Raw genomic sequence first — 19386 nt, 5'->3', positions numbered from 1 at the left:
GTCACAGAAGTGTATTATTATTCATTACTAGAGACCTACAAAATTCGCGGATTCATTTCGCGATAGGATAGAGTCCAAATACTTTTGACATTATTTTGATCAGTGATTGGGCCACAGTTTATCTGAAGGACTCTGGGCCAATGAAAAATCTTTAACAGAAGAATTAGCGTATCACGATCATTCCAGTCAACAGATTTTACGAGTCGGTAACCAATCAGCAGATGTAATTTGCACGAGTGCGTAGAGGATCATGGAGTCTATCCTTTAGGGATTTGAAATCGCGAATTTTACAGGTCTCTATTCATTACGTATGGTAACTCTCGCAAAATGATAATAAATAGCAGATTGGAAAAAAAAATTGTGTTTAATGAGATGATTGCTTAGTTCACATGATTGTTTAAATAATATGTGAACTTATTTTTCTTTTCTTTCCAAAAACTGAAGTTTTCTCAACAGTTGTCAGGATTGAAATGCAAAGTATTTTGATGGACGAGCAGAGTGTAGTAAATCGCTCAGCGGCTGACGGACGAACGGAAGACGGACGGACGAACGGATGACGGACGGAGGTCGGACGGGGATGGACGGACGCGAAGTGCAATTGTTATTCAGGCTTTAATGTTATGGCAGGTTACAGATAATCTGGACATTCATCTCAACAACATCATAAATAAGGAAATTTACATATTTCACGCGAAATTTTTTTGGATATTAGCTGCGACAAAACACTAGCATATTAGTCTGTGTTTCTTGACACACGAATCACAGCGGAAGTGAACGCGTCCTGAATGACTTGGACGAATAAGGCAATGACTTCTCGTGCAGATGGACCCAATTGCAGAGAAGAAACCGCGCGCTGTACGAACATACCTTTTCGCAGGCTAATGAGCATTCAGATTTTCTTTCGCGAAAAAAAACCCTGCCCATAGGGGTTTTAACTTACACACAGACTGTCTAACATATGTCAGAGGACACCTAGTAAAACTTCAAAAGCTGTCAGCTCTTCAACAGGCACTGCATGTGTATTAATGACTTTTTTATACGTTGTATATAATTTTATAAATTGTACGCCTCAGTACACATTGTTTTTACATGGCGAAATATGTATATTTACCGGCTGTAACGAAAATAATTTTTAGGGCTAACCAAATTTTACATGTTGGGTCGACAAAATCTGTCCTACTACAAATATTTGTTTGAATCATCTGTATAACATTTGTTTAACAAAAACACAAACACGTATAAGGGTCAGGCAAACGAAAATTTATCTCAGCGTACATTGTATTCCAGCCAAAACTGAAATTTTTCGCTGCAGGTTTGAGACAGTGATTCCTAGGGTAAAACATTTTTTTTTTTTCGCGAAACGATTTAGAGACTAGCTTGAGAGTTAAAACACTGCAGAAACGTCTATATAATGCGATTGGTTGAGTTTATTTCAAATATGTGTTTGCCGTTGGTACACGAATCACAACCTTTCAGTGAGGAAGCAAACACATCTTGACTGGTATGGGCGAATAAGGCAAATGGCTTCTCTTGCAGACGGCCGCTAACGAGGATGTATCTTACTGCAGTCTAATGAGTAGAGACCCGAAAAATTCGCGGGTTCAATGACCTCCAGGATAGACTCCAATATACTCTACACACTCGGGCAAATGCCAACTGTTCATCGGCTGCTGACTTGTGAGTCGTCTCGACTGGGTGGCCTGCGATTCGACACTTCTATGAGTAAGGGTCTCTAATTGGCCCTCAGTCCTGCAGATTAACAGTGAACCAATGACAGAAGCAGAACTAATGTACCTATAGTTATTTTAATTTTAGCATAACACGAAATGAACCCGCGAATTTTTCGGGTCTCTACTAATGAGTAGAGACCTGCAAAATTCGCGGTTTCGATGGCCTTCAGGATATACTGCACATACCCCTGTACACTCGGGCAAATAACGCAAGTTCATTGGCTGCCGACTTGTAAGTCGTCTCAGCTGGTTTGTCTGTGATTCGATCCTTCTTTGGTTGAGAATTTATAACTGGTTGAGATTCGTCCAGATGAACAGTAAGCCAATAGTAAAATTATCTAAGAGGTATATGTGTTTGAATTCTAGCCTATCACCCAATGAATCCGCGAATTTTACAGGTCTCTAACGATAGGATGTATCTTACTGCAGTCTAATGGGCCTTCAGAAAATGATGGTCACTGACCTGGTGCGGCCGCCGGCCCATGAGCTCGTGGATGGCCAACACGATCTCGCCCAGCTCGGAGCGCGTGATGCAGCCGTCGCCGTTCACGTCGTACAGCTTGAAGGTCCAGCGCAGCTTCTCGTAGATGGAGCCGCGCAGCAGCGTGGACAGCGTCACCAGCAGGTCCTGCGACAGGCGGTCACACGTGACCCCTCGCGCTCGCCGCGGCCCGCTTCCCTCAGTTCACCGGGTTTCCCCCGTCCGAGCAGAGGTCTGTCTGATATTATCTTTGAAACATTTGTGCGATGGGAGTGCATGACTTGGACATACGCCATTGCTAAGCGCATGTATGTCTGTAGAAGAAAACTACAAAAAAAAACACAAATGACAAAAACACAAATTAAGCAAAAAATTGCTGTTGTCAGGATATAAACACCACACAATACTCCACAACAGGAATATGGTTGTGGCATATTGTGTGGTGGTTTATATCCTGACAACAGCAATTTTTTGCTTCATTTGTGTTTTTTTGTAGTTTTCTTCTACAGACATACATGTGCTTAGCAATGGCGTATGTCCAAAAGATTACATCAAGTCATAGATCTGAATATCGGTATGTCTGCTAAGATAACACATAAATCGGAGCATCCGTCTGTCTGGCAAGATTACACATATTACAATATATGTTGGAATGGAAAGATAACACATAATTATATTACAATACACATTATTATCGAAACAGTTCGACAAACATGCAAAACTGACTTAATTTTTTTTTCCCTGCACAGTTCAAAGTTTTCACTGATAAATACATCATCTTTACTTAACCAACATTGTCATTTTGTAAAAGAAAACCAATCTATTTATCTGATAAATTTTTGAAACGATAAGTAGTAAATATTATTAAGTCCATTATGATTAGATAATGAAAGTAAAAATCAGATACGTTTTATTAGCGTCACACTTATTAATAATTAAAACACATACTGGTTAAAAAAAACCTTTAGATTATACATGCTATAAAAATAACCTTAGTTTTTTTGTAACTAAAATTATTTATTGTCTTTTAATGTTTTGAAGAAATCTTTCTAATTGCTAGAGTTTTCCCTATTTTATACATTTTCCCTCTCTGCAAAAACCCTACCGGTTGTTCCCCGAATAATTTATTCAAAGTTTCATCATATTATTGTAGGTATAGTGAAAACATTTTGATATTTGGCTGAGAGGAAAATCTTACTCATTCGTCCCTCTATTATCATTACGGTCGCGAATATCATAATGTGTAAACCCCACTTGTGGTAAATCTCTTTCCACCTCAGTGACCAGGCTTAGTATACTGCTGGGTTTCTGGGTTGAAGCCGCGCCGAAGGTGAAGGTATCACCGACGCCTGCAGTCGCCATCATCAGGGCAGCAATTACCTACTGAGGTTCTTGGAAGTTCTCCTGCCTTTTAGCACTCTCGCCTGAGAGGGAAGTGATGACGGCGACTGCAACGTCGACCGAAACGTCTGTGATATCTTCGCCTTACGACGCGGCTACAACCCATAAGGAGATACCGGAAAAATGCGCGAATTCACTTCGCGATAGGCTAAAATACAAATCGTTGTACCTCAGTGCTGCCTCTGATATTGGTTCACAACTCACCTGGATAACTCTGGGCCAATGAGAAACACCCAACCAAAGCTTTATCGAATCACAGGCTGCTACGCTGGAACGTCTCACAAGACAGCAGCCAATGAGTGGGTGGCATTTGACCGAGTGTACGTAGAACTATCGAGTTCATCCTACAGGTCATTGAACCAGCGAATTTTTCCGGTCCCTACCCATAAGCCAAGCTACTCCAGACAATGGCAGCGAAAGCCTGCGGTTTCCCTGGCAATTTTATCATTTCAATGGAATTAATCTTCCATAATTTAAAATAATTTATTTTAGTTTTGAAATTCTTTTTTAATAATAACCTTCGTCCCCCCCCCCTTCACGCTCTCAGGGAACGCCGTATCCTTGAAGCCGCTACAGAAAGCGCGCGTCCAACAAGCACTGGAGTCGTGGAACTGCGTGACGGACGCCAGCGCAGGTTCTCGGTATAGCGACCCCCTGCAGGGAGCTCGAGGTGGCGTGAGGCACGGCGAGGCACGGCGAGGCACGCGAGGCACGCGAGGCTGTCTCGCGGCCCGACGCGCGCCCCCTTATCGCCGCGTGAGTTACGAGGTCGGGGTAGCCCCCTCTCCACCAACGTCCGCGACCATGGTACAGTGTACAGTCCAGCTGATAGCAGAGCGCGGCTGAGATGCCTTATCGTGCGCTACGTCCCCCGCCTGGCGGCCGGCAGTGACAATCACTGGCTAAGGACCTCTTGGGAAGCATTAGAAATCATTAGGCACCAAGATCACATTACTGGTAACTACAGCCGACACTCTTCAATTATGAATTCTACGGCTCGGCACATTCTGTAATCCGGCCCCGATCGTGCCGCTCGCGTACAGATTTATTTATTTATTTTTCGGGGGAGTTCGGGTGTTTTGTAACCTATACATGCGGCGCCCACGCGTTTATATAGCTCAGAATAAGTGTATATTTTCTTAACAACGAACAGCTAATCACAACTTAAAAAAAAAACATAATTGAACTTATCCCCTCCACGGGGGGGGGGGGGGGGGGGGGGGGGGGTTAAAACTATACTGCCGTTCTGTGATCCGGCAAAAGTGTCGATTAGCGCGGCCGTGGTGGACATTGGCGTGCCGGTATCTCTGCGCAGATTTGCATGCCTTTCACTCCCGTCTTGGAGAGTAAGGTGTCATTAGAAGAGCGAGAGAGACATAGAGTCAGGCGGGAATGAATTTCTGCGAAGCTACTAAGGGCTGAGGTCCTTTCCACTGTTAAAAATTTCTGACAGGTGACTCTATGATTTGACTTAACGATGGTTACTGCCACCTTGTTTTTTTTTTTTTTTTTTGTTTTTTTACCGAGCACTACACCACAATTGAACACGTACAGCACAAGTCCAGTCCTCTTGACTTTTACGATATCGAAAGATAAATTCACGTGGTCTGATTGCCGAGAACCGACCAATCAAAAGCCTGGCAGCAGATTCGTTTATCCGTGGTTGGATGCGAGGAATCTTGTTCTGAATTAGAAGTAAAATGCTCTTGATTTATATCGGGAATACTATATGTGCCAGCATTTGATAGCAACACTGGCGAGGTTATAACACCGAAGGGTATTCACAAACGTTGCGTTCTCATCGTGTAACGAGGGTTGAAGGCGTGGCCCTAAACTAAGTCACATTTATGAAGTTCCCAATTATTGTGCCAAGGCTTTTTTACGCCTGTCCTTGATTCTCGCCGCTTTCTCGCCAGAAACGAGAGGCGGATCACCAGAACGGGAAGAGGAGCAACAGAATTGGATTTCCTCTCGCTGTGGCGAGCAGCGCCAATTGTGGGCGGAGTCTCGCCACAGGAGGCGAGGCGAAGGACAACTTCGGCCTCCGGCTGACAGGAAGAAGAAGCACCGCTAGACGGAGGCTATTCCCTCACACCGGCTGGAGTCAGCTCCGGAGGTCTGCACGATGCACTGTTTGGGAACCACGCTATAATCTTGGACTTTTCAACGAAAAAAAATGCACTTCAAATAAACTAGTTATTTCCAGGCAGACAGCTAAATTGTAGCAACCACGTTGTATTCAGACTTCCAAGTTCTCACTTTCTATTGTAAAAAAAGAGTAAACACGACTTTAAACGAAGGGGACAGTTTTTTCTGTAGACTTGACACGTTTTTTGAAGGTTTTGTGTACACTATAATAAGATTATTGTGAGTTTATGGTCAAAAGTAAGTTGGCCTAAACTCAGTGCCAGAAAATTTACGTTTAGAACTACACATACCCGTAAAGTTACGAAGACATGTGGCTATTTTATAACTAGTGTCCTTCGTAAGTTTAAGGTAAGAATTTAGAAAAGTGTAGATTCTCGCATCGTGTACACTATTAATTGCTGATAGACGTTGCATTTAACAATAAACCTTTAAATGAAACTTCTAGTTCTATTTTTGTTTGGAAATTACATATCGTCACGCAAATAATTGGAAAATATTAAAAAATTGTATACACTGGCCTATTGTCCCCACGCTGTATTTCCTCTGGTGACATGTATCTTATCAGCACGAATTTTTGTGTTATTTTACTAGTTGTGGGTCCCCCACCCCTCATTTTAGGCTAACCTATATTTGGTGCTTTAAAATGTGTCCATCAAGTATAGCTCACACTTTCATCCAATTTAATTTCGAACAAAATTTTTGGGTTTAAAGGTAATGTTGGTGGGTACTGCATGATATGTTTCAAATTTATTTAATTTTATTTAACCTTTCAAAATCATAAATATTCTGAGAATTTTAAAAGGCTTGCTAAAATTAATTTTTCTTTCTGAAACAAATTTAATCATATCACATTGCAGCTATTAAAATTGACTTTAAACCTATCTAAAAAGTTCCACTTATATATTCCATTTCATTATATTGACCCATACTGCTCAAAAACGTTAAAAATTCAACTTTTCCAGCTAATTATGCAAAAATTATGCGATATATATTTTTCATTTTGTGAAAGTTCTACCAAACAAAACGTCGGCGGGAATAATCGCGTGGAACGTAAATATAAAATAATGACCTAGAACGGGACATACGCCCTTAAATGATGACTTATTGTAAAGTTTTAGACAGATACGCTGAAATTAATTTTTTCCGAGAATGCGGTACGCAATAAGATGCAAATAGCAGATAATAAGGATAGCTATTAATTTCAACGTAACTTTAAATGGGAAGTTTATCTGTAATTTACATCTCCAACGTAATAATTTTCGGACTGATTGAATAGTCAAAATCAAGACTTGAAGCTGTAAGTTGAAAAACAAATTAAAATTTAAAAAAAAAAAAACATTTTCTGAAACTATCCTTATATATATTTCCTTAGGTCTTCTAAAGATAAAAATGTAAATTGAGCACTGAGGAAACATTTTTTTTTTTCCATTATTTTTTGACGATTATGTTTTGGCTTTTATATTTCAGTGCTATAAAAATTACTTGTTTTTACTTTATTTCGTTCATGTAGCGGAACTTATCCTTTCAGAATGAAACAATATATTCCTGCTAATCTAAACATTAAGAGTGTTTGAATGTGTCATCATTGACAGCCATTGCACTAAACAGCACTTTAACATAGCCTTGTATTTATCATTTTCAGTTGTCAAGATATTGGCACAAAATAATAACAAACACTAAGAAGAGGTTTTTAAGAATGAAGGAAAAGATCGGTGGCAGTAAAACGTCTTTACAAGTAATTCAGGAAACTCTGCACTGCAGGGAACGCGTGCAGCACTACACTGTTAACAATTTATTCCTTCGGTTTACGATGAACGCTGGTTACAAATTATCTAGGGGTCTTCGTACATTTACGGCTGTTTTCGTAGTTTTACGGACACAGAGTTCACTTACTTTGAACATGGATCCAAAAGAATATTCTTCGTATATTAGCAAAACATTAAAAAAACAAAAACTCTTATTTTGTCCACTTGTGTGTTTACTTAATTTTTTTTTAGAACGAAATATACAACGTGGTAAATCAACACACGGCGGTATTTTCTGCGGGGACTCAGTCATTTTAAATTATGGCGATCTGTTCGTTGATTTGAGTTGAATTCTTCGATGGAAAGCCCGTATATTTGGTGTGGTTGGTAACAGTGCGGGTAGGAAACAAAAGCCTCGACTGGAGTTCTCGAGGTGGCGGAGTCGGTCTCGACCAAGTAGTCCGGGGCAAGGCCTCCGCGACTCGAGGCTACTACTTACTCCCTGCCGCACTTCCTCGCGACACCTCCTCGCCCCCCTCCCCCCGGGCACCGCAGTCCTCGACAGCTCATTGGCTAGGCAACCACCCCTCCCCTGCTCCGTCCTCCGGCTCGCATTCAGCCTTTGTATAATAGAGGGGGGAAAAGACTTAATGTATCCTGAGAAAGATTTTCTTTGTTAAATTTTTGTACTACACAAACAGATACCACTGCTGTTCTCTAAAAATTGATGACTCTTAAAATGATTTATTATAAAGCCAAGATTGATAAGTTTCAGTGCTAATAATCAGTGCAATATATCTGTGTTTGAAGTTTATGAAACACTCTTGATTATCTTTCATTGTATCACTCATTATTAGGAGTCCTACACTACTAGCTACTTTTTTACACTACTAGTTTTATGAAACAAAACTTATAATTAGCAGCTACTTCTATGACTCCTGACTTCTAATTATGAGACTAATAAGTTTTATGAAATATGGCCCTGAACACATTATATCAGCATTTAAAAACGAGTATTTGTAGTAGTAGTGGAACTGGAATTGTATTGACACAGTTTTCTCGAAGACATTTGCGCATAGACACCGGCGGCCATCTTGGAATCTTTGTGATGTCGAATCACTCGGGAGAGGGAGGGAGTTACTACGATATAATTCTTAAAGATTTGATTTTTAACGTCATATGCAGGTGTCGTCGATCATGTTGAATGATACTCGCAGGCTGGAAGTGTTGAGCGCAAACTATGGTAGCAGTCGGTTATGTCGGAATTCAAAAAAGAAAATTCATTAACCACTCCCGTAAATGATCAGTATAAAGTTAAGGAATTTAGTAAGGGATATAAGCTTTAATATTTTGAATATCTTATTTTTAAAATATATGCTCCATTCACTGGGGAAGTAATAGTCGATTACTAGAGGTTTTAGTCTGATAGAAGGCGCCATATTCTGTTTCATAATCAGCTGACAGAACATGCAACAGTCGTGTAATTTAATTCCAACAGTTGCTAGTATGGTGTGCCACAGTAATCTTTAAAGAGAATGTCTCCGATCGGATTCGCTAGTATTGTGGTGTATTATGCTAGTATTGAGGTGGGAGGTGTGGGAAGGGTGAGCACCAATTATCATATTTAAATGTGAAATTATCTGCAGAGCGCATCACAGTTGACCAAAGTGGTCGTAACTCACTCCCTTCTCCGAATTATTTTACACGTCGCTTGACAGGATTAACGTCATAAGATTCCAAAATGACGCCAACGCCTGTGTTAATATCTTCAATTAAACTGATTCAGAACCATACGTCTCCCTCTACTAGTAGTTATTTAAATAAATGTCTAATAATAGTTCTACATTCGAAATTTATGGTCGCTAAATTGGTTTATTATCGTTTATAGGCATTAGATTAATATTAAGGGTGACAGCATAATTTTCATACTTCCAGCAATGAAACCGTTTCAGCTTGCTCGAAGCATTACTACAAGTCACGAAAATGCTATATGGGTGGTTGGTGAAAGGATACTTAAAAATGATCAAGTTCATTTAATAGATTACCAGTTCAGTCTGTTACTCTGATTACAAAATAACTTTTATATAAGATGAAAAGTTAACGTATGATATGCACTGTTTATCATGCGCCTATTTTCACAGGGCAGAGCAAGTTACTTTGCAGCTTAAGTCTGTGCTTGGAACAATTCACCATAAAGAGTTTCAAAACTACGTAACTTACTTGATTTCTAATGAGCCATAACTTATTATTTTAAGACAGACGGCCTGGTTTCACATCCAAACAGGGCCAGGTAAGAATAATCATAAGCACGTCATTTAAACATGAAGCAACAATCATCCGACAACTAAGGTTAACCACTACTTCTTCAACAAACATCGCCTGTGTAGACTAATGTAAAAATTGTTAAAAAAATTTTAAAAGCCAATATAATGTACGTCTGTTTACCAGTGAAGGAAACCCGTTCATTTTACACAAAGTGTCACTCATTCGGACACTGGTGGTGACGTTCCACTAATTCTTTAGAATTTAAAATCAGCTCAGTAATCCCATACAGTAAGCTACACATAATCCAACATGCCGTTATAAAAAATTTCTCTAAGGGACGTATTTTACATTAAAATGTGTCCGAGCTGTGATTGAAATAGTTACAAGGTACTAGGAATAAAACGTACGTATGGAGAATGTAGCGAACTTGGGCACAGGCCGGAGTATACTTACAGCAACCATTTTTATATACACCATGATAAAGCCATGTACATTGATCCTTTATTCTTAAACTAATTAACATCCTGCTTTCATAGTGGTTTTTAAATAATATTGAAAAAATGTTTGCACTATTATGGGGTCAGTAAAATTCAATATTTTGCTGCTTGCTGTGCAAATGTTTGAAAGTATAATTTCATAGCTACGGGGATTCCCGTTGAAAAAAAGTTAACACCACGGTATAGAGACTGTCTTTTAATCGAGATACATGTAATTATATATGAGATTTAAAAAAATCTTGGATAGTGATTTTTTGTTTTGTTTAAGGTAGGTTGTAAACGCAATGCTCGTAGATGTCAAAATTTGCATGAAGGCTCTGAGGAACCATTTTGAACCCTTTCCTCGAAGGACCGTGTGGTAGCATTATTTTGTGTAAGTGTGAAACATGTTTAGTTTCCTAAAGCTATCCCCTACACGTGTGCTCTACGGTCATGCAAGGCAGCATAACCGGCTGCATATCTAGCAGGCAAAACTATACGCATTCAACAATGAACGTAAATTGTTATCATTAACATGTTCACCTAGGCCACCTTTATTGATATATTTACAAACTCATTCATAAAAATTAAATAAGGCTATCTGTGATGATTGATTTTCGCACAGAAAGAGTTTAGTGTCAACATAAACAAATACATTATGTTTCATCTAATATAATGTTTTAACAAATATGCATTTTGAAATAATATTTTTAAGGGCACATACCTCCTATAGTAACAATTATAGGCCATAAGTCGTTTACATTTTATCTTTCATTTGTTGAGATGATTCATAAGATACAATATATTCCACAAATTAAAAGACATTCTGTATTGAGAAGTAGAATATAGAGGTGACTTTCATCAGTTTGTATAATGCTTGAGGCACCACGTAGATTTATATGACTGTATGTTGCCCAATTCCAGCACTGAGCATAATTCTAACGCCTAAAGCAATGAAGCAGTGAGATATTCGACGAACGAGACACCTCCTAAAATGAAACATAATAACCAGATTAGGCAAGTGACTGCACAAGAAACAAACAAAATGCGGACTGCGTGTAAAAAAAAGTTCACTGTAACATATTAAGATATAACCTTGAGAAATGATCCAACACAGAATAAAAAAATCAGGGCTGTATTTTATCTTTTCAAATGTAAGGCCACTACATTGTTAGTTTGTGAACAAAGAACTGCAGTGTACACGGCTCATCATAATTTGGTTTTTCAAGAAGCATATATGCCAAATCAGTTTTCACACGTATAACTTTATATTCTTTTATTTAGTCCGGTCAAAATAGACATAATAATAACAAAAATTCCGACAGAGCTGAATTTTGGTAGAGACCTTGGGTACACCAGTAGAAATAAAGAGCCATGCGTGCTAAAAAGTTATTCAAGGTCAAAAGACAAAATGTTCGTTTTTTTGGATGTTTCTCAAAAATATAGCTCAGACAAGAGTTGTAGATTATAAAATTATCTACAACAATGGTCCCAATACCTTTTTCCTAAGAATCACCATTCCTAAGATATCGCCATTCTAAAAGTTGAAAGAGTTAGATTCTACACTACATATATGAATACATATTTCCCACGCCACCTGTGAGGTAGTGTACTTGGCGCGTTTTTTTTTTAAACTTGGTTTCCCCGATAGGCCTACTCCACTATCTTTTATGACGGAGTTTTATGGGAAAATACTGTATTTACTACATGATTATTACTGATTTTGATATTGATATAGTTGATTGATTTAAACTGTAGTTCTGATTTCTGTTAATATTCTAATCTGATTCATATTCTTGAAATTCAACTTCAACAGTCATGTCTTCTTCGATTTCTTCTTCTTCCTCTTCTTCTTGCTGGATGTTCAGAAATTGTTCAACTAAAGATGAATCAGCTGTCTCTTCATCGATATCACATGAATCTTCGTCTATTGAATTAAATTGAACATTCGAGCAAGACTGGCCTTGGTAATTAGTGCACGCTGGTGAACACAACAACCCTACTCTTCTACAGCCACATTTAGCTCTACAACCTTTCTTGCAATAGCAAAAAATAGTGTTTAGAAGTTTTTACGGAGCAGGTGGGAGTATAGTTTGAATCGGTTTCAAAGTATTATCTGTTGATTTCCAACCCCAGCCTTCGGGGTTCAGTTGATTGCCTAGCCATGTCTGAACTTGATAGTATCTATACTAATATTATACAGCTGAAGAGTTTGTTTGTTTGTTTTGTTTGAACGCGCTAATCTCAGGAACCACTGGTCCGATCTGAAAAATTCTTTCAGTGTTGGATAGTACAATTATCGAGGAAGGCTATAGGCTATATTATATTATCAATAACATTAGGGATCCTTACTAAAAGTCCAATTTAGAATCAAATGCGTTGGAGGGGGTTAGATACAACATGCAGTACACGAACGAAGTGTGTGTTGACAATGCCGCAGGCGCTAGAAGTTTATTTCATATTGCCTATTAACATTGTTGCCACGCACTAGATGCCTTATCATTCTTAATTTTCCCATACAAGTAAAAAATACCCGTGTGATATTAACAACGAAGCAATCAGTACCCTCATAAGAGTTCAATTAGTATTTAAATACTTTTTATCACTTTAAATCGCAAACCTAAACTATTGTTTTTTTTTTCCTCTCTCTGTGTTTAATTTGTATTTTTTTCTTTTACTAGAATTATTTTTATTATTTTTAATTAATTTTAAGTTTTCGGAACATCAATAATTTTCCTCTCCCGTTACAATTCTGACTAGGACTTGTATATATATATATATATATATATATATATATATATATATATATATATATATATATATATAAAGCGAAATACCACTCACTGACTCACTCATCACGAGATCTCTAAAACTATAGCTACACCCGATTGACTTGAAATTTAGCATACTTACTCATTTTGTGATGTAGGCGCTCACTAAGAACGGATTCTGCGGAAATCCGATCCCAAGGGGATTTTCGGGGGCGCAATATAAATTTCCAGTTTTTGGTAGGAAATCACCATGGCAACGGCTGTTGCTTTGTTGATGTTTCATTCGTCTCTATGGCAACGACTATTTCATTGTTAGTGCAGTCCTCATCACCGTTGAAATTTTGCGGGTACTTTAAATATCAAAAATTTCCCTTTTTTTTTAAGTATATATATTTTACAGACTTGAAACTTTACAGTAATGTTCCTTATGTTACGCAGGATGACATTTTCCGAAAATCAGATCCCATGGGTGATTAAAACCAGGCAACAGTGGGTACTTTGCATGAGAACAGGATTTTGCATTGTTCATGCCTTCTGCGTCTCCATGGCAACGGGCATCGCGCGGCAGTGGCGTACCCACAAGGAGGGGCATTTATAATGAGCGGCGAAAGAGTGATCTGCCTGTAGACTGCCGTAGCGAAGTACGGGTACATCAGTTGTACGTTGCGTGCACGAGTCGGTAAACCATCGGTGCTATTCATTTTCTCTCTGGTACATTATACAGCATTGTAATAAATTTTCACTAAATTTCTTTTATTTACCATTACTGTAAATGGGAGATGTGGCTTAATTTTTTTCCATTAATATAGTCGTGCGAAGTACTCGATACAAATGTTGATGAGCAGAAGCCGATGTTGGAGGAAGACAAGATAGTTGTACTTGTTTCTTGTTCCGTGTATTTTTTTACAAAAGTTAAATATCTATACTTGTCGATACAATTATTTTTTTGGATCTCTATAAACAGCAAGGAGAATGCTAATTACTTTAGTGATTATCTTTTGAGGAGGAGAGTCAATTTCTTCAAATACTTTAGCGCAATCAATTAAATCCTTGCGGGTAGAAGGGGCTGACTAAGGGACAGTTTCTATTGAGTGTATATTCTCAGAATTGTATATTTTATACATATAAAAGACACAAATAGGCATTTTTACTTATATTAAGCGCCTAACTACGTATTTACGTGGCATTTGTGTGCATATCATGTAGAATATAACTCCAACTGTTAGAATGGCGATATCTTAGGAATGGTGATTCTTAAGAAAAAAAAGTATTAGGATCATTAGTTTTAGATAATTTTATAATCTACAATTTTTGTCTGGGCTATATTTTTGATCAAACTTACCGTTTGTGAGAAAAATCCAAAACACCGAAAAATTGTGACCTTTGACCTTGAATAAACTTTTTAGCACACATGGGATCCATGGGGACTTTTGGCACTTTATTTCTATTGGTGTACCCAAGGTCTCTACCAGAATTCAGCTCTGTAGAATTTTTGTTATTTGATCACTATTTTTATGTCTATTTTGACCGGACTAATTCCAGGAAGTTCTCTGATTAAAATGCCTTTTTTTTTATCAAAAGTTACAAGAGGCCAAATTCAAAATTGTAACGATACAACAATCATTTGTTCAAAACTTTGGTGGATTAATGAAATGTTTACGGTAGTAAAGTTGATTTAGTTTCGGTATTCCTGAAAGTTGTCATTAGAATCGCAGTTGCAGCTCTTACTAGTTCAATGACGGGACAAGTTTGCAGCTTCACTATCATTACTTCCTCATAAATAGAGACCGGAAAAATTCGCGAATTCATTTCGTGATAGGCTAAAATACAAATAGTTATACCTGAGTGCCGCCTCTGCTATTGGCTCACAACTCACTTGGAGGACTCTGGGCCAATGAGAAACACCTGAACAAAGCTTTATCGAATCACAGGCTGCTACGATGGGACGTCTCACAAGACAGCAGCCAATGAGTGGGTGACATTTGACCGAGTGTACGTAGAACTATGTAGTTCATCCTAGAGGTCATTGAAGCCGCGAATTTTTCCGGTCCCTACTCATAAAACTAAGTTCCAGTTTAACTGTAGAAAGTTGTCCCACTTGATGCCAGAAGGAGAGATTGCAGCTGGGAAGGGGGAGGGGGGCACTCACCCTGAAGCTGATGGCGCCGTTACTGTTGACGTCGAAGGCCTTGAACACGTAGTGGGCGTAGAGGCTCGAGTCTGCAACAAGCACCACACGCTCTCAGCACGAGTCAACTGTGCTCTCGGCTCGACCTGACTCGTGGAGCTGGGCTGTGAGTGCGAGCTTTGCGATGTTACTGACTGAAGTCACCACACTCCCTTCGAATAGCAAAGCTTGCCCTTTTGCTGACGTCTTTGTTTAACAATACTCAATCCATGGCGGCATATCTACGATTCTTCCTAGCGAGTTCATTATTTCAAGCTATCACATAAATGTCTAGTAAAAGCAACACAGCACTTCAACTTTAAAACCTCCCATGTAATAAATTGGTCGCTCTTGAAAGCAACATTGTCTTGGCCAGAGTGCAAATAAACCAAGGGGTGGGGGGGGGGGAATAATTCTCTCTCTCCCCCCCCCCTCGACAAGAATAGTAATTTGGCGCGTGGTGATAAAATACTCTTTCTCTTGTAAGGAAACAATCTGACTTCCTTAAAATATAAATAAATGAGGTTAAATAGGTAGTGTCTATAATTACTAATCAACTAATACTAAAGTACTGTTGGAACAAGTTTTTTGTGTATCTTATTTATGTTTGCTAGTTTTAAGTAATTATTTAACTACACCAGTTATCATATAATTTTACATATTTTGTAATGGTATTGTTAAATAAAAGACATGTCATAGTTTAGTGGTTTTGTTCACTAAGGCTATTTACATAAATCATAATTTCTTACACTAAAACGTGAATTATTTCTTGGGCTTTTTGTAGTTTCTTAAAATTCTCATCTTTAAGTTTAATGAATGAAATATATTTAAAAAATTAGCTTCTTAAAATATATTTAAATTCATTGTAAACCATTACAAAGAAGTATGTGTAACCACATACGTCCCAAATTCAATTTACCTTAAAACAAATTTCAGGTTTAAAACTGTCTTCCTTTTCCCAATGAAAAATTTTATTCACCTTTTGGTAGGGATTAAATCACTTGTAAAATATTACCTTGTATCAAAAATTTTAAATTGTCATTATATATCAATACACAAACACATGTGTGCCTTTTCCAATGTAGGTGTGAGCAAATCGTTGCTCGCTATGTTTTCACCGCCTTCACTACCGCGACTGGAACATTCCCTGAAAGAGCCTAACGGCTCGCAATCGACTTCACAATGCACGCGACAAAAATAAAGACTGTAAAATGGTGAGTTTGAAACACTACAGATCATAACCACACATTAACATGTTATAAATTAATCGTTAAAAAAAATCACTGCGCCACATCTTCATTGCATAGTTCATAGGCTACCAGGTAGTCCAATGATTTAAAATATTATAAAAATATTATATATAACGTGTATGCACGTTATAAAGGTAACTTTAACGACAGCCACATTTTGTTCAAATATTTTTAACAACGAGACGAATTCAATTCACTTGGCGGAGAACATGATAATTGCCATGGGCGACTGAAGACATTGCTCTATCGAAAGTGTTTCGTCGTGGGATCGTCTCGTGTGTTTTACGTAGCATGTGGTGCGCATTCACTCCGAACACGCGATGTCGTATAGGGACCCGCTCCTAGCGGTGGCCTGCCTACAACTTCAACCTCCCAGCTCTGGGCGATATGAAAGCAATTAATTTCCTTAAGAGGCCACTCCAGTGTTTCAGGGGCACTACGCAACCCGCGTTAACTTCATAAGATTCAATGTTATTTTAATTTTGCTTATAACTAATTAATTAATATAGATTTCGAAATGATGCTTGCTTAATATGTAAGACAACGATGCTCTTATCAAAGCCCCTTTCTTCAAAAACGTGCACAAATTATGGTTTTATACTAATCTTTACTAATATGCATAAGTGTATTGTCTAGGTTTGAACCATAATTTATGCATGTTTTTGAAGAAAGGGGCTTTGATAAGAGCATCGTTGTCTTACATATCAAGCAAGCATCATTTCGAAATCTATATTAGTTAATTAGTTATAAGAAAAATGAAAATTGCATTGAATCTTATGAGGTTAACGCGGGTTGCGTAGTGCCCCTGAAACACTGGAGTGGCCTCTTAATATGGCGTGTTGTGCGATTGGCGCCCGCACTTCTGGAGCTTAAATTTCTCAGAAAAGAGTTTGGAATTGTGTTTCTCAAAAAAGAAATTTCTTAATGTAAATGCAATAACCATTTCTACAAAAATAACATCGTATCTCAGACCAATGCCTAACTTAACTCAAAATACAATAAACTAAACGTAATTTTTTTATATGGAGCTATCCACTCAGCTAAAGTGGCATAACATCTACAGTTCAATATGAATATCCACTAAGATACTATAAAATAAATTCGCGTGGGTAGATGCACTGCATTTATGTTTTACACTGTAATTTATATTTTGTAACTGGAACAGTCATGTAAAATTACAGATATTTGAACATTTGTAAATTCACACTACAAAATTCATCACTACAAAATAGTGTTAGCAGTAATACTGGGTTCAGATTCTTGCCTGGGAATTTATGCTTTGTGTTGGCCCAGTACCTCCCATAGTTAAAGTTATTTGTAAACCGTTCCCAGAATAGTTTTCCAGTATTAACTGCCCTCATTAATGAATATCTGATTATCCTTTCCATAGTTTAAAAAATGTATTCCTGAAAAATCATCTTTTAAAATATATAATTATGCAACTATTTTAGTAATAAATACTAAGTTTTATCTCGTGAAACGTATTTTATTCATGAAAAATAACCGTAACCATGTTTTGTACAAAGTTATAATATATTTCTTGGGTAGTATACATATAATGGGGACTCCGAGCCCAGGAGTAGGAATGAGGTGTGAGGTGGGGTCAATGACCGACCTCTATGATGTCACAGTGGCCATCTTGGATTAGCTTTACCTTGACCTTTGATCTTTACCTTGACCCCGGTAGCCATTTTGGAGCCTCCATTTTGTTTTTTCTAGAAATTTTAAGTCCCACTCCCCGAACGTTGCAATTTTTGTTACGGCCGCCTAATTAGATGTATATAACGTCATAGTTGCACTTTTCGCTACGGTCACTATCTTGGATTCTAATGTAATGTCCGCCATCTCGGATCTGACATCACAACTTTTTTTTTCGATTCTGACACACAGCTGACATCTTGATGTCGTATGCTGGAGGTAGCCATCTTGGATGACGACACGACTGCCATCTTGGTTTTCTGTTCTGTTGTTCTGTTCTGATGGTGACCTTAACGAAAAGTGCAAAGATGACGTCATACACATCGAAGATGACGGTCGTAGCGAAAATTGCAACGTTCGGGGAGTGGAACTTTCGATTTCAAGAGAAAACAAAATTGTGGCTCAAAAATGGCCGTCAAGGTAAAGGTTAAAGGTCAATGTCAAGTTCATCCAAGATGGCCGCATTGACGTCATGGTGGTCAGTCATTGCCCCACCTCACACCTCACTCCTACTCCTGGGCTCGGAGCCCCCAATATATACTACTTTCTTGCGGTATTACAAACTATTTCTTAACAACTGGTTTGCAAGGAAATCTTTTGTAAAAGTACAAAAACATCTTTACCGTGTCGTCTTTCAAATAATGAAATGATAAGGTGGCTGTTACAAGACTCATAGCTACACCCAAGACTTAAGTAGCTAATAAGATTTTCTCGTCAGTTCAGTTATAATACACTTTCTGTGCTAGTTCCCGTGGGGACATCGGGGTCATCACATCAGAGTCGATGAGAAGTGAACGCTGCATTGGCTGAATGAATTGGAGGCAAAGGGAGGGGGGTGGTAGTGCTTTAAGAAAACCCGACGGTCTCATGCATCGTCCGCCATCCCACACCGCCGAGAAGTTTTTGTACTTGAACCTCACCCAATAAAAAGTATTGGTGAGCAATTTCAATACGAGGGATCTTAAAATTAACTCAAGTTCATTACTTCTCTACAAAATAACTTTATTCAGTGGTATTTCAAACCATTATCGCTTAGATCTAAAGCAGACCATGGTATTCAATAAAAAAATTATGGGGAAGGAATTATTCTGCGAATAAATATGAAAGCCCCATCCTGAGAATTTTTTGGCCAGGGGTTTTTGGTGTGGTTACGCGTTTGCCTTCCGCTCTTTCGAGGTTTGAAAACGTAACAAGTCGTCGGGCACTCTGTAAAATAAATTTTTCGTTTTTTGAAAATCTTAAGACTCGGTCGGG

The 19386-nt window shown here is 38.3% G+C and overlaps 1 protein-coding gene across 1 annotated transcript in view; it reads right to left on the bottom strand.

The window, feature by feature from the left end:
* Positions 1–19386, bottom strand: part of LOC134530387 (Kv channel-interacting protein 1) — a 158997-nt gene that overhangs the window by 24759 nt on the left and 114852 nt on the right. Inside the window, exons 3-4 of the mRNA XM_063365163.1 lie at positions 15167–15237; positions 2194–2358 (exon numbers count right to left, since the gene is read on the bottom strand). Coding sequence (XP_063221233.1) covers positions 2194–2358; positions 15167–15237 — 236 coding nt within the window. The remainder of the gene's footprint in view (positions 1–2193; positions 2359–15166; positions 15238–19386) is intronic.

The sequence above is a fragment of the Bacillus rossius genome, chromosome 3 (assembly GCF_032445375.1).
Source record: "Bacillus rossius redtenbacheri isolate Brsri chromosome 3, Brsri_v3, whole genome shotgun sequence".
Classification (NCBI taxonomy): domain Eukaryota; kingdom Metazoa; phylum Arthropoda; class Insecta; order Phasmatodea; family Bacillidae; genus Bacillus; species Bacillus rossius.
This window is presented reverse-complemented; position numbering and strand designations above follow the sequence as displayed.